Source organism: Panthera uncia, chromosome D1 (assembly GCF_023721935.1).
Source record: "Panthera uncia isolate 11264 chromosome D1, Puncia_PCG_1.0, whole genome shotgun sequence".
NCBI lineage: Eukaryota > Metazoa > Chordata > Mammalia > Carnivora > Felidae > Panthera > Panthera uncia.
Genome location: NC_064808.1, coordinates 25,815,043 through 25,830,460, shown reverse-complemented (window position 1 = coordinate 25,830,460; position 15,418 = coordinate 25,815,043). Strand labels below are relative to the sequence as shown.

At 46.9% G+C, this 15,418-nt stretch overlaps 1 protein-coding gene across 1 annotated transcript in view; it reads right to left on the bottom strand.

The window, feature by feature from the left end:
- Positions 1-381: 381 nt before the first annotated feature.
- Positions 382-15,418, bottom strand: part of LMO2 (LIM domain only 2) — a 28,652-nt gene continuing 13,615 nt past the window's right edge. Inside the window, exons 3-5 of the mRNA XM_049639774.1 lie at positions 9,977-10,584; positions 6,097-6,312; positions 382-1,295 (exon numbers count right to left, since the gene is read on the bottom strand). Of these exons, the coding sequence (XP_049495731.1) occupies positions 1,076-1,295; positions 6,097-6,312; positions 9,977-10,584 (1,044 nt within the window). The 3' untranslated portion in view covers positions 382-1,075. The remainder of the gene's footprint in view (positions 1,296-6,096; positions 6,313-9,976; positions 10,585-15,418) is intronic.

Here is a 15,418-nt window from a genome sequence, read left to right as displayed (position 1 = left end):
TCCTTTCTAGGTTACAGGTTTCCCAAAGGCAATGATCTTGCCTTCCGTTCATTCTATACAATGCTGAAGTGAAATGCTCATTTTACAATAACAATTTAATTATTCTACATCCCTCTGAGCTACATGATGACCTGTTATATAATTGCTAGTAATACAGAAACGTGCCTGCCTCATATAAACCCTAGCAATAAATGGGAAGTTTTTATCTGACCTAAAAGTAAATTGCTTATTTACTTCTCCTTTACAGTATAAAAAGTCATTTTCCTGCCAACCCAAATTCTAAGTCATAATCAAGTAAACAACACTTCATTTTAGTCTGTCATTTTTATTGTCTGCAGAGTTGTTTTTTTAACTACACACAGCAAATACTTTGATATAATCTAAGATAATAAAATAGTTGAACAACTTTTGTTTTTAGATTTACATTCGTATAGAAACAATCTGTGGAACTCCTCACCTCAAAACCAGGGTGTCTAAAAACGGTGATTCATTAGCATTGCTTTAAATAATTGTTTGGTTAAAAGTTGCAGTTTCCATTCTCAACTGAAATGTGTCTCCACACAGTTTCCCTTGGGTCCAAAGCTTAAGGCCTTGGGAAGGTGGCCAAGAAGAAAGGATGGCCACTCTCCTCTCTGTCCTTCCCTTGTGTGGAGGACAGTGATTGGAGCAGGGCTGTCATAAAAGCCAGGAAGAAAAGAAATCAATTGCACATCTCTAATTGTCAAGGGTCAAGGTCCTTTGCACACGTCCCTCTCCGTAAGTGTGAAGTTCTAGGATGATGGCACGCGCCTGCCTGCCCAACACTCCTTTCCTCTACTAATCTTATCAGTGACTATGCATAGGCGGTGGCCACTGTCCATAAGCTCTCCCTAAAGGCTGATCATCCTGTCATAGTTAAGTCTTGTCCCTTGTATTATGTCACTTGGATGCTGTGGCTTGGTGCCCAGAGAGGGTCCACCATCCCCTAAGAAATGCCTCATCCCACCCTCCAATCCCCAGAGTGCCCAAGAGTGAAGACCCTACGGAGACAGTGACTTCAGTGAAACACCCCTCAGAAATGCTGGGGGACTCGGGCCTAGATCATTCCATTGATCTTAGTCCATTCGTAGATGTCCTGTTCACACACTATGTCGGAGTTGATGAGGAGGTATCTGTCGCCCACACAGAAGTGCTTCTGACAGGCGGCGCATTTGAAACATTCCAGGTGATACACTTTGTCTTTCACTCGCATCGTCATCTCATAGGCACGGATCCGCTTGTCACAGGATGCACAGAGACCATCTTGGCCAAAAAGCCTAGGGGAAAAAACAGAAAGAAAAGCTAAGAAGACGGTGGCAGAGACAATATTGGAAGAAAGGGTTTGAGGATGGGTTCCATACAGGAGGCTCAATTTCCAACAGGTCAGGAAGAAGGGACAAGGTGGGTCCAGGGAGGCTCACAGAGCCTTTCCTAGAGGGAAGGAGGGACTATGGCATGAGGCTGCAACCCATGGCATTTGTGTTTGGCATAACCTGCCCCTTTTCTGAGCTCTCCCTCTCTGTGGGCACCGGTCCAGGCTGCCCCAGGCCCCTCTTCTGTGGAGAAGTGCCTAGCTGAAGTGATTTAAGTTAAGATGTTAGGCAGTACTGTGTGTCCCTTCCCAGGGGAACTTTCATTTTAGAAGAAGAGCTGGAGTAAACCCCTGGGGATCTTTTGAGAGGGAACTGACCAGGAATGCAATGAAATGGGCATCTTTCTGAGGCTCTCAGATTCTCTCATGTCAACAGCCACTGATTCCACCCATGGGGAGGGCTGGTCTCAAACTCCTCCATAAGCTAAAATGGCCACCTCTGCATGACTGTTCGTTGGGGCCCCGGCTTCTGGGAGACAGTGAGAGCTGGATAGAAGACACTCAGCACAGTTAACCGTGCCTCAACAATCTGGGAGATAAGCGGCATCTTTCCACTGAATGGCAGAGCTTACTTCAGGGTCCTCGCTGCTCCATTGGTGTGAATCTGTGGAGAAACTTTTCTTCCGACGCTGAAATCAAGACTCCCCTAAGTCTCAATCAATCACTTATTTCGAGCAATATTCAATGTCAAGGTGGGAGAGGCAACATGGTGGAGCTCACTGCAGTGGTTCTTAAGCTGTGGTCCTGGGGCCAGCAGCATTTGCTAGAAACGGGAACTTGCTACAAATGCACATTCTCAAGCCTCCTGATTGAGACACTCTGGGGATGAGGCCTAGCAGTCTGGTTACGGAGCACTTCCAGGTGATTCTGACGCAGGCTGAGGTTTTGCAATCAGCCTGTGAGAGTGGGACAGCGCAAGTACTGGAATCAGAAGACCCAGATTCAGTCCAAGACTACAGCGCAGAGCACTGAGTGGCCTCAGTGGGACCTCAGACTCCCTGAGCTTCTGAAATGGCAGTGACCACAGCATCCACCTCATTATGAGAAGGATCAAACTGAGCGTTGTCAAAGCACCAACGATCAAAGGCTAAGCCAATATTGGTTATGTTTTAACACGTCAGGTGTATTCCCAATGGCGCAGTCCTGCTACAGGAGGTCATTTTCACGTGTGCCTGCTAACATGGCATGTTAGCGGGTCCTTTCCACATAAAACGTTTTGGACAGTTTTAGGCAAATGCTTCTTACTGGAAGTTCTTATTAACTTCAGAATAGCAGAGAATCAATTAGTGCATTTTGAGAGGCTATGGGGGAGACAGGAGCAATTGACAAATTTTGAAACATTTGGATAGAATTAACGGAATCAAGAAGACGCGGGTCTGTGGGTAAAGGGCTGAGAGTTAGAGCCAGGGCCCGGCTAGTTTCCACCTGAATCCTGCTTTGCATTTGAGGTTCTCTAAGTGTTTTCAAGGCACCACGTGGGAGCAAACTCATTATAGGGGGAAGAACATTTTATCCCAACATAGCAGATGGCGGAGCTGTAGGAAACTGCCACCTTGGAGGTCACAGAGTGGAAAGACAGTTCTGGTTTTCTGACTATTCAGTAAGTTGAGTTTGGGACTGAGCAGAGATAGACGACTCACAAAACAGTGTCTGTGGAATGAAGCCAACGCCTGGGGTGTGTGACCCTTAAGGAAGGAGAGCATTTATTAAAGGGAAGTTGGGGGTAAATTACAATACACATCAGGCAGTTAATGAGGGGAAGGACAAAGGACTAATATTTGGGAGGCAAGCTCAGGTCTAACTAGCCAGGTGCCCTGGAGCAAATGACATCCTCTCTTCTGGCTTCTGTGTCTCAAGCTGTAAAAGCAAGGGAACTGGAAGAAAAGGTTTCTGCAGCCCCTTCCAGCTCTGGTATTCTGAGATTCCACTAATAGGAAAAATAAACCAGGACTTGACATCTAATTTGAGCATTCACCTCAAGAACTGGTGCCTTAGGCTGGATATCCCTGAAGCAGACCCCGAGGAGGGGAATTATTAAGGATGTATTCTCAGGGGAAACTGGTAAGGCAGCAAGGGAAGCCAGATAGAAGGGGAGGCAGACAAGCAAAGTTGTAATCTCCAGCAAAGGCCCCGGCGGGGGGGGGGTGCTCTGGGCCAATGGCACGGGGACTCTGGGGTATGTCTCCAGGTCTGCCGGCTCCAGGCAAGGCTGCAAGGCTTTGGTGCTCCTGCACCTGGTGCTCCTGCCAGTCACTGGTTAACGTCAAAGTCCGCTGGGGGTCTGGGGGGCAGTGGGCACACTTCTGGCTCTAACAGAGGTACTGTTGGCTGTTGCAAGTGAAACCACTGTGGAGTGGGGTGCACTGCACACAAAAGTTGGTAGAAAGGGATCAGAGGGAATCTGGGCCCGGCACTGACATTAACAGCTACGATTAGGTTCCCTCCCAGCAACATAACACAGCAGCATCAGGGTTTAGGTCGGCACTGGAGATCTCATAAATATTTGAAGCTAAATGTCTGAAAAGGACTGTAACAGACGAGTCAGCTGTGGGAAATCCTCAAGAGGAGCAGTTCTGGGCGGGGTGGGGGGGCGGGAAGAAGACTGAACCCCATCACGGAACCCCCAGAGAGTCACCCCACCCCAACTTGCCTCTTTAAAAGACTGCCAGATATGTTAAGAATGCAAGTAAGCAAGTCCATGGCTAAAGGACCATTCCTGAAGCCAAAGATGGTTTTTCTCCTTTGTCAAGAGGTGTCAATGTCTTAAGCTTTCTCCTGCCCATTTTAATAACAATAATATAAATATTAAAGGATGGCTGGAACCGCCTGCACTAACACAGAGTTAATTAACATGTTGCCTAGGAATGTAGCAGGGAGAAGAATTATTTCGTGTCACCAAGACACAAGTTAATTAACATTGGGTTCTCCCAGACAATTTTTTTTCCCTCTTCTTTTTAAAAATGCAAAAGATTAACAAGCCCAGGCAGCACTGGGTTTATTCTTGAATGTTATATAAAACCACAGAGATAGGGAGAAGGTGGGGCTCTTTTGACCTTACTCTATCTGCATTATTTAATAAGATTCAAATGATTTGACAGGGATGTAGTCAGGGGGCCCAATGGGGATCATTTACCCGTCTGCTTTCTGCACTGACTTTTGGCAAACTGGTAGCCAGCAAAATCAGGTCTCTGTTTATCCCAGTTCCATTTTCTTGTAACTTAATAAAAAATGGACCACAATTATAATCAGGATCATTGAAAACTCTACTTATTTTCTCTGAACCACCAAGTTTGCAAGGACTTTATTGGAGAATTTAGGGGGGAAAAAAGGCACTTACTCTATCAGTCTGGGTAAACAGATAAGCTTCCTTCACCGTGGAATTGCCTGCATTTTTTTTTTTTTTTAATGTAAAAATGCTCTGAGGGCAGGTTTGGGAGGCAGAGGTAGCCTGGCGCCAAGGGCACTGGAGTCTAAACAAGCTTCCCTGGGTTGGGTGGTCCTAATGTATTACGGCTGCATGCTCCACAGACCCTGTGCCCCAGGAAGATGGCAAAAAACTGACAGCTATACAGTTGAACAGATCTGACAGTAGAGGGCACAGAGTTACCTGCACGGCAGCTAATATGAAACTGGAAATGCTAGAACATTCCGAACCAAGGCACTCGTTGAGTGCTGGGAAACTCACATGGCCAACAGCGTGACCCGGAGCATCAGAGGTGTCCTTAGCTCCTGTCTCAGTGGGTGTCCTAGAGTTCCTATTTTTCCTTCCGTTCTCCCATCTCTTGTTCATTAGGTAGGAAAAGACTCGATGATCCTGTCATGAGGGTTGATTGCAAGAGCAGCTAACATCTGTTTGACGTTCACACACCAGGCCAAGAACTTTACACGTATGACCCCATCTAATCCTCGCCGCGTCCTTGGAAGTAGGTGTGGCTATTATCCCCATTTCTGTAGATGAGGAGATCAAGGCTGGGGAAGGGTAAGTAGCTTGCCCGAGTTCACACAGCTAGAACGCTGTGTTGTTGGGACTCACACCTACAGCTGACTTCAGAGCTTTTGCCCTGTCACAGTCAAAAGCTTGAAGCTTTCCCGGGCGCCTGGGTGGCTCAGTTAAGCGTCCGACTCTTTAATTTCAGCTCAGGTCATGATCTCACGGTTGGTGGGTTGGAGCCCCACGTGGGGCTCTGTGCTGACAGTGTAGAGCCTGCTTGGGATTCTCTGTCTCCCTCTCTTTCTCTCAAAATAAATAAACTTAAAAAAAAAAAAAAAGCTTGGAGCTTTGAAATGTCTCATCATATAATATTGGGGTCCTACAAAAAATTATTTACAACCTAGATATATGTTTTGAAGCATTCAATGAGCACCTAAGAACCTACCCTCAAACTGGTCAACTCCAGCACTCCTGGATTCTCCGGCCCGACATGCGTACCCCTCACCAGTCCTTGTGCCCCACCATGCCCCCCCCAGGGGACTTCTATTCAGCATTTCATGTTTATCATTCTCTCACCTTTAAAAAACTAGTATTTTAGCACAGAGGAATGCGTCCCTGAGAATATGCTCCTCCAGCAGGAGGAGACACCAACTACTTCTCTGCACAGGGCAGCTAGGCTCAGCCTCTGGCCTGAGCGGAAGAGGTGGACCTACACTCAGATGGTCTGTGGACTGTCCCCTCCCTGCTCAGGGCCCCAGGCGTGGACATAGCATACCTGAGATAGTCCCTCCGGCAGAGCTTCCGGCCCAGCTTGTAGTAGAGGCGCCTCCCCACCTCGCCCAGCCGGCATCCGCAGAGGTCGCAGCTCAGACAGTCCTCGTGCCAGTACTGGTCGATGGCCTTCAGGAAGTAGCGGTCCCCAATGTTCTGCTGGCAGCCGCCGCATGTCAGCAGGGACGGGGGGATCTGCAGCACTTCATCCACTGGCTCCCTGGAGAGAAGACCAAGCATTAGGGACAACCACATGCCAAGCACCGGGGGTCAGGAACCGCTATGGGCCGAACTGGACAGTTAGGTGCCTGTTGGTGACATCAGGAGAAAGGACGGGGCTCCACATCCTGAGGCTGAACTGCCGAGAGGCCCCGTTAGCCTGAGTCAGGCCTGGAGGGAGCTAGGTCTCTCTCCCTCCATGCTATAGAAGTAAATGCAGGGCACCAAGAGGTACACCCCGCGGGGGAGGGGGGGCCGGGTTGTGGCCCCTGCCTGCCGCCCAGCACTTTCTGGGCCTCTCTGCCGTCTTTTTCTTCTTTCCACTCTCCCCTCCTACTCTCCCCTGTATCTTGGCATTTCTCCTTCTTTTCCTCCTCCCATGCCTAGACTCAAGGGCACTGCCAAACCTCAGGGGAGGCACTCCAGGCTAAAAGAGTTACTTGCTTCAGGGACAGCCCACTACCCAGAGGGCCAAAGCTTTACAAATTCCCTGTCGAATGGACCTGCCATCCTAACCCAAGCCCTTCCCAACCGCACAAAGAGCAGAAGTGAGGAAGAAAAAAGAAAGTGATAAAAAAATTATCTTAGGTTGTTTTGTTTCCCAAATAAAAATGCCATCAGGATATAATAGGAATTCTCATTATCATTAAAATATATATATATATATGTATATACGTATTTTACAGAAATTCCACATCTCATCTTTATTACTGAATGAACCCTTGGAGAAAAATCCCAGGTATTAAGGCCATTGTTAGACTTATAAAGGCCATTAAATAGACCTTTCTGCATGTGAAAATTTTTACAACAGCAAAACTGATTTGGATAAAGCTGATTTAGGAAAGAAAATGAGGAAGGGGCAATGATTATTTTCAAGAGTAGACGGCAATTAAACAGATTCTGAAATCTCCATCCAGGCTTGCTAACAGTGAGCCTGTGATACGTGTTCCCTCCTTAAAAGGTGAGACAGTGTCTCCAGTTCACTTTGCTTCCCTGGAATCTGAATACTCCAGTTTTACATTTTAAAATAAATAATTTTATTTGCCAAAAGAAAATAAGAGTGGAAAGAAACATTTCCAGCACCGAATGGGATACAGGAAAAACCTAATACCTGTTGATTTGTAACAATTAACAAGCGCTCTTTTGAACCTTACTCAAATGCAAATCTTTTTTTTTTTTTTTAATCTATTATGCTTTAAAAAATGGACTGGCTTCCGATTGTGCAATTCCCAAAGGGAGTTTCCTCCTCCATACCTTGAGGGTATAAATCTTTCCCTTATTTCTAGCTGACACTAATTTGCCAGGTAACCTTGTGCCCTGATTGGTCTGTGCCCATAGAGCTCAGCACCAATTATACTTAGGGACGATGAGACTCAGGTGATCAGTGTTGTAACGCCCGCACGCTGACAACCCGCAGGTGCCTCTTTAAAGTGGTCACCTCCCTGTGAATATTTAGGAATACTGAAACCAAGTCCATGCCTTATAGACCAAGTGTAAGGGTCCTTCATAAGATGATCCCTTCTTAGAATAAGAAAATGTGAAACCCAAGTCAGTTTTTTTCTTAAACTCAAGACTTTAAAGAGTTGTAAAAATTCACTGAAGCTTGACTTGCTTTTCTTTGTTTCCACAGGTTATACATAAGGACTGCCATTCTCCCTTCTGAAAGATAATATCCCCAGCATTTCACATGTGTCAGCTCAGAAGCACATGTCCTCTCTTCCCACCGCCCATGGTCTTACTCGGGCTTCCAGAAACACTCGTGGAACCTCGACCACGCTGGATGCCCTGATGCTGATGCTGCCAACCAACTGTGAAAGAGGAGAACTTTCACCTTTCTGGTGCAAAGTTGCCTGGAATTAAAATGATCTGCTGTTGTTACTCACAGGTAAGCGGTAGGGGCCACCCAATGCCTGGTAGAGGAAATCTATCCATTGGTGAATCCTGGCTGGCTTTCTGTCTAAATGTTTCATTTGCAAATGCCTAGGCAAGCTTCTATCTGTAAATTGGAGATGCTGATAGTCAAGGCCCACGTTGGCTTTGAGTAAGTAATCACAGTGAAAAAGCACAAACTTTGAAAAGGGCAAACCTTCAGGGAAATGAAACTTCCAGATTTATCTTCCAATAAAAGGATTAGTGGCTAAATTCTGTTGATCGAAAAGGCATTAGGCACCAATTCATCCCATTCACTCTTATTGTATTACTGTGGTCTTGCTCAGACTCTGAAAACTCAGGGCTAAGTTGTCATTCCAGATTGATTAAAAAAAGGGGGGGGGGGTGGTACAGACCACCCTGTAAACCCTGCATCTGCATAGATAGGTTCTTTTAAAAATGAATGTTATTTTTCTCCCAAGAACTTATTTATGGAAGCTGTGTTTTCCTTAAAACCATCCTAGCCCCTTGTAGAACTGGTGTGAGAGCCTTCAAGACTCAACAGTGATGTTTATATTCTCACTGGATCATGGTACTTCCTGTATTTTATAAGAGCATGCTGAGTGTTTATGCTGGTAACGAGGATAAAACCCACGTACATAAACACCATAGCCGGCTGAAACTGGGGGAGGGGGAAACTTCAATCAGGAAAGCACAGTTCCTTTAAAGCAGGAAAAGAAAAGAAAAGAGAAGACAAATGCGTCTTAAAAGCACAAATGGACAAGTCATTAACCAGCTCCTTTGGTCTGTGTAACAAATCCCTTCAAAGGATTAGATGGGGACTTCAAAGGAATAAAAATTCTCAATACCAGACAGCTAATGAATCTTAAAAGGGCATTTGCGCTGACGGGAAAATGATATCTCAAACAACCCTTTCTCCCCTTGTTAACGCTTAATAATGGTTTGGAGGTATAGGTTGGGAATAGGGGAACGTTCCAAACCAGGACGAGGCTCTGAAAACAAATGTGGCAAATGCTCATTGGAGCTCTGGCTCCCTGACCCCAAACCCTTTGGAGCCCGTGAAAAATGCTATGAGACACCGCTCCCCAGAGTTCACCTATACACAAAATGGTGCACTAACTTTTGAGGTTCACAGGCCGCCCCATCAGTGGACCCCAAGGGAGAGGGAAATACATGTACTCCAATTAACTCCGGATTTAGGGGCTCGAAAGTCTCTGGTGGCCGGAGAGAGCTGCTAGGTGGACGTTTGGACCTCCTCGCCCGCGGGTCCCTGGCGCTACTGGCAGCCGCCCCACCTGCGCACCGCAAAGGGGGCCGTCGGGGACTCGGGAGGCCTCCGCTTGGAATGTCCCCCTTTCCAGGATCAAATGGACAAAGAGAATGGGGACCGAGAAAGCGAGGGGGGAGAAGGAAGTAGAACCAAGCCCGGCACGCTCTCGGGACTGCACCTGCGCACCTCCAATCTCCCCTTGTGCCTGCTCCGGTGTAAACTTTCTGGCCCGCTGTGGCTTTGAGGTGCGTCCCGGGTAGCCGAGAAGGGCCCGCAGAGGTGCCAGGCCGACCCCCTCTCCCTGCCGCTGGTGGCCCAGCCCCTCTCCCAGTGCCCCCCGAGCCACCCGCTAGGAAGGGGGAGCCCTGCTCCAGGCGAAGGGAGCCAAGGGCACGCTGCGGGCGCGCACCTGAAACCTTCTCGCCCGCCGCCCGCGCCACCCTGCAGCCCTGGGGCGCGAGGCCGTGGTCACCGTGGGTGGCAGGGGCAGGGGAGCCACACTTACTCAGACGGGTCCAGGCTCTTCCTCTCGATGGCTGAGGACATTGGGGAGGGAGGTGGCGTGCCAAGCGGCGGGGGCGCTCCCTTTGTGGCGCGGGGCTGGCCGGCTGCCGGGGCTCGGACCCCCTCGGGTGCTCGGGCGACGCCGCCGCCGCCGCCGCCGCTCCTGCACCTCCTCTTGCTCCGGCGCTCCGGCGGCGAGCTCGCCCCTCCGCGCTCAAGGACAGTCACCGCGCTCCCTTCAAACGCCAAAGAGAGAGAGCGAATCACCGGGCTGCCGGCGCGCCGCGGCCGAGGCGGGGACCGGGGCGCGCAGCCTGGCCCCAGCGGCTGCAGCTGCTGCTGCTCAGGACTTAACCTTCCATCCCGGTCCCGCCGCTGCCGCCGCCGCCGCCGCCGCCGCCACCGCCACCGCCACCACCAGGTCCGGCTCGGCTTGCGCGCTGTCGCCGGCTCCGCGCCGCCCGCGGGGATCGTGCGCGCCCGCCCGGCCGCCCCGAGTCCCTCGCACCTATGGCCCGGGTCGCGGCGCGCGGCTCGCCGCCGAGGGCAGGGAGGGGGCGGCGGCCTGGGGGCGGGGAGGGGACCGTGCCTCTCTCCCCGGGCTCCCTCCTCTCTCGGGAAGGTCTATTTTCGCTCAGCTTCCCTCTGTCTCTGGTTTCATTTCCTTTTTCCTGATCACGATTCAAATACAATAGAAGGAAATCACATTTAAAGAGACAGCTGCCCGGTCCCCCCCCCCTTTTTTTAACGGGGCTCCTGGGGATTAGCAATACAAACAGCAGCAGCATCAGGACTGACTTGCTTCTTAAAGGGGCCAGCGTCGGGGACAGGCAGAGTCGCTCAGTGAACACCTCTCCTTAGAGAGGCGGCTGGGTTGCCTCTAAATCGTTCTTCAGGGCTTTCCCCCTTCGGCGTTTCCCTTTTGGTTAACTAAGACTGAAAGTAACCAGCAGGCCGCTCAAGGAAGAAAGAAAAGACAAGAACGTGAGATAAGCACATACAGAAATGCCAGCGTCCCGAGTGGCTTTCGCGCCCGTCCGGGGTTCGAGGTCCCAGGTCCTCAGACACCGTGCGCGGGGCTGCCCCGGACAGCGCGGCTCTGCTTGCTGGCTGCGGGTTTGTGACTGCGTCCGCGCTCCAGAGAGGAGCCTGGTGCTGTGCGAGCAGGGACCGCACGGGCTGGGTACGCCTGAGCAGTGCCAGGGGCAGCTAATCCCGGGGGGGGGGGGGGGGGGGGGGGGGGGTGGGGAGGGACCACGCTGGTCTGAGTCTCCTCTCCATCTGCTGGCGGCAGAATTCCATCCCTCAGCATCTTTCAAAAATCTGACTCCTGCGGTGAAAGTGCCCCCATGGAAAGTGCCAGTAATACTCTGCACAGAGAAAGTGCCTTTCCAATGATCAAGCACAGTACTTGGGAGCAGTACTATTTTGCCGTGGATCAGGGAAAGAGAAAGAAGCCAGACTTTTGGAGTTCTGGTTTCCCTTCCAACCACAAAGGCAAAGTCTAGGAAGAGGAGGAGGCTAATAGTTTGTCCTTCTGTACGGAAAAACTTTGGGCCTTATCAGAGTTCTTTGCAAATTATTATACTCAGAAATTATTATTTTTCAGAAATGATTATTAAAGGTCTATTTGTGCATGATCCCAGTCACCAGTCTTGTAAAGAGGAAATTACCAAATACTTTCAGAACTCATAGTTTTATATAAACAGTCTGGATCATGGTCATAGACATTTTATTCCTATTTTAAAGATGACGTTGAAGGACTTGGATGAGATTACCTTGAAAGGTTGGTGGTTGAAGTTAGAATTGAGTTCCTGATTACTTCATTTTCCCTGTTCAGAGCCGATCCTCACTGACTTTGCACGAGTATAAACCAGAATTTACCATTGTGTGCATGGTTTTGTCATGTTCTTGTCTCCATGTGCAAGGTGGGGGTCCCTAATGGGTATAATTAACACTGTGTGCTGTGTGTGTGTGTGTGTGTGTGTGCGCGTGTGCGTGTGTGTGTGTGTGTGTGTGTGTGTGTGTGATGAAAGAAGCCCGAAGAGCAGCTTTGGGTCCCAGTCAAGGTCTTCAGTATATAAAAACATATTGTCCTGATCAGACCCTTGCTTTTAACAAAAAAAAAAAAAAAAAGAAAAGAAAAGAAAAAAAAAGAAAGAAAGAAAGAAGAAAAAAGAAACTCTCTAGACATTTTAGGCAAGTCCAAATTATGTGATAAATATGTAACTTACCACCCTACAATCAGAAATGAAAATAAACCTATAGTTCGTGGTTAGCAGTTTACCTACTTATAGCCAGACAGTGTGGTGGTTAAATGCCAGAGCTACCTGGGTTTCACTTAGGCCCTTATCAGCTAGCATGGCCTAGGAAAGTTACTTCATCTGAAGAGAAAGAATTGGATAGTGGCTCTGGAGTCAGACTGTCAACATTCTAACCCAGTTTCCCACCTGTGTGAACCTGGGCTAAAAGCAAGAATTTAAACTCCCAATACCCTCATCTGTAAAATGGGGATGCTGGAACCCATTGCATCAGTTGTTGTGACGATTAAAAGAGTAAATGCATGCAAAATGTGGCACATGAGCTTATAATGGGGTGGGGGTGATGACAGGAGATTAAATGCATGGAGAGCACTCAATGTACATTAAGTGCACATAAAAGGCAGCTGCTATGTTATAGCAAAACACATCATTGGGAGAGTTTAAAAAGAGCTTGAATTCAGCAATTCCTCTGGGTATTTATCCAAAGAAAATGAAAAAACTAACTTGAAAAGATATATGCATCTGCACGTTCATTGCAGTCTTATGTCTTACAATAGCCAAGATATGGAAGCAACCTGTCCTTGTACGGATGAATGGATAAAGAAAATGTGTGTGTGTGTGTGTGTGTATACATATACACACAATGGAATATTATCTAGCCATTAAAAAGAATGAAATCTTGTCATTTGCAACAACATGGATGAGCCCTGAGGGCATTATGCTAAGTGAGAAGTAAATCAGAGAATGACAAATTCCATAGGAACTCACTTATAGGCGGAATCTAAAAAACAGGAAAACAAGCTCTTAGATACAGAACAGATTGGTGGTTGCCAGAGGCGAGGGAAAGGGGCAGGTGAAATGGGTATAGGTGGTCAAAAAGTACAAACTTTCAGCTATAAAATAAATAGCTCCTGGGGATATAATGTACAGCATGGTGACTCTAATTAATAATAATACTGTGTTGCATGTTTGAAAGTTGCTGAGAGAGCGAATCTTAAAAGTTCTCATCACAAGAAAAAAACCTATGTAACCGTGGTGATGGATGTTAACTAGACTTATTGTGGTGATCTTTTGCAATATATGCAAATACTGGATCATTATATTGCACACCTGAAACATATATAATGTTGTATGTCAATTATACCTCAATAAAAGATAAATTAAAAATTCAAAAATCAATAGGGAGAGCTTGGAATTAAATTTAAAGGTGAAATGGGGGCTTAAAGTAAGAATTTCTCACCATATTTATAAACGATTCCCTGTTTTTAAAAAGCAAACGGAGCAGAGTCCCATCACTTCGCTTCCTATTGCCTGAACATACGAGCATTTTCCATTTCAGTGTTCACTGTCTGGGTGACTAGATGATATGTTTGCATCTGCTTGCTTCTATTAAATCAGTTAAGTTGCTACCTTCCTTGTTACAGGTTTGTATGGAGGCTCAAGTTAGCTGTTAAAATAAATATATCCTCAAGGCAACCTCTGAACCACCAACTTTTGGGCATCAAGTTCCCTCTTAATAATAGGCTTCTGTTTTGACCCCAGTGTGTGAAGAAAGAGAGATTACTGCCTATGACTTTGGGTCAGTTTCTTATCTTTCACAACTCTTTGGGGAGAACTTCCTTAGAGAAAGTGAATATTTGAAATGGTATCTTAAGATTTCAATTTCACACACAGTGGTTGTAAGAAATAACTGCCTACCAGTGGGATTTCATTTCTATTCAACGGGCAATTAAATTGCTCAAATTTAAGCTTAACATTTAGAATCAAGTCTCAAAATGTGTTTTTATTATGAATAATTTTAAAGCAATTGTGACCTTACTGTATCTTTCTATAGCAAACCTTATGCCTTATGCAGAAGAGGGACTCAGTAACTATGAGGCAATTCAAACATGCAAAACAGTTCTTGAGAGTTGGGGAAATCTGTACTTATACCTACCCAGTGGGATTGCAATTTAATTCTTCCCCACCCCAGCCCCTTCTCCTTGCTAATCTTGAACACCTTAAAATTTAGAAATTTTAACTTCTAAATTAAAATTGAATGTGAATGTCAGAGGAAGACTGAATCAGTCGGCATGATGAATCTGACCTCAGGTGATTGCTTTCTTCCTGTTGGCATTTTCTATTCTTTTTGCTTATTACATTTACAATTGTTTTCTAGGGAAGAGCGGTTTCAAGTGACTAAGGCTGCATTTCTTTGCTAAAATGGACTTCTAATAGAAATGAAAATGCAAATGTCATTGGGAAAATGCCAAGAGTGAAAATTTACTTCTTTTATTTTTTTTCCCAATCGTTAGAAGCTTAGTTGTATCACATGCCTGTGAGCTGTGACATTCACGTATAGAAACAAAAATAAAGATTTGTTTTAATATGGCTCCAGTTCCCATGCAAAATTCTTTAAACTACTCAATTGTCATAGGCATCTGGCTCCCAAACTCATCCCAGGACATTTCAGTTGGTGGATATGTTTTCACAGAATGTTAGACCTATTAGTAATCTTAGTAATAAATAAATCAGGTTTCCTGTACAGTTGAATAGACCCCCAAAAAGTCTTTAAAAATCCATTTCAACTGAGGCTCAGGAGAATGAGCATAGATGTTAGACAGACACAGCTCGGCTGGTTACTAGCTGTGTGATTTGAAGGAAGTTACTTCACCTCTCTGAACCTCAGTTTCTATATCTTAAATGGAGGCAGTCGTAATGCTTAGCAGGGTTGGGACTAGGGTGAGGCCACTGCGATTGCCTCACAGGAGTTTTAAGAGGATGTGCTAAGAGTTTTAGCATGATGTGTGTGAAAATGCTTTGCACACTAGTGGTGCATAGTAAATACATAGAAATGAGAGTTGTTGGGGCACCTGAGTGGCTCAGTTGGTTAAGTGTTCGACTTCGGCTCAGGTCATGATTTCGAGGTTCGTGGGTTCGAACCCTGCGTCGGGCTCTGGGCTGACAGCTCAGAGCCTGGAGCCTGCTTTGGATTCTGTGTCTCCCTCTGTCTGCCCCTCAGCTGCCTGCACTCTATCTCTCGCATTATCTCAAAAATAAATAAACATTAAAAAAAATAATAAATGATAGTTGTTGTTATTACCTCATCTTTCAGAAGTTATCACCACTGTATCAGGAAACAACTAGCTAGTCTCCCAGCTAGTCAAAGCTACAGGAAGAGCTGAAGTGTATGTAAGACATCA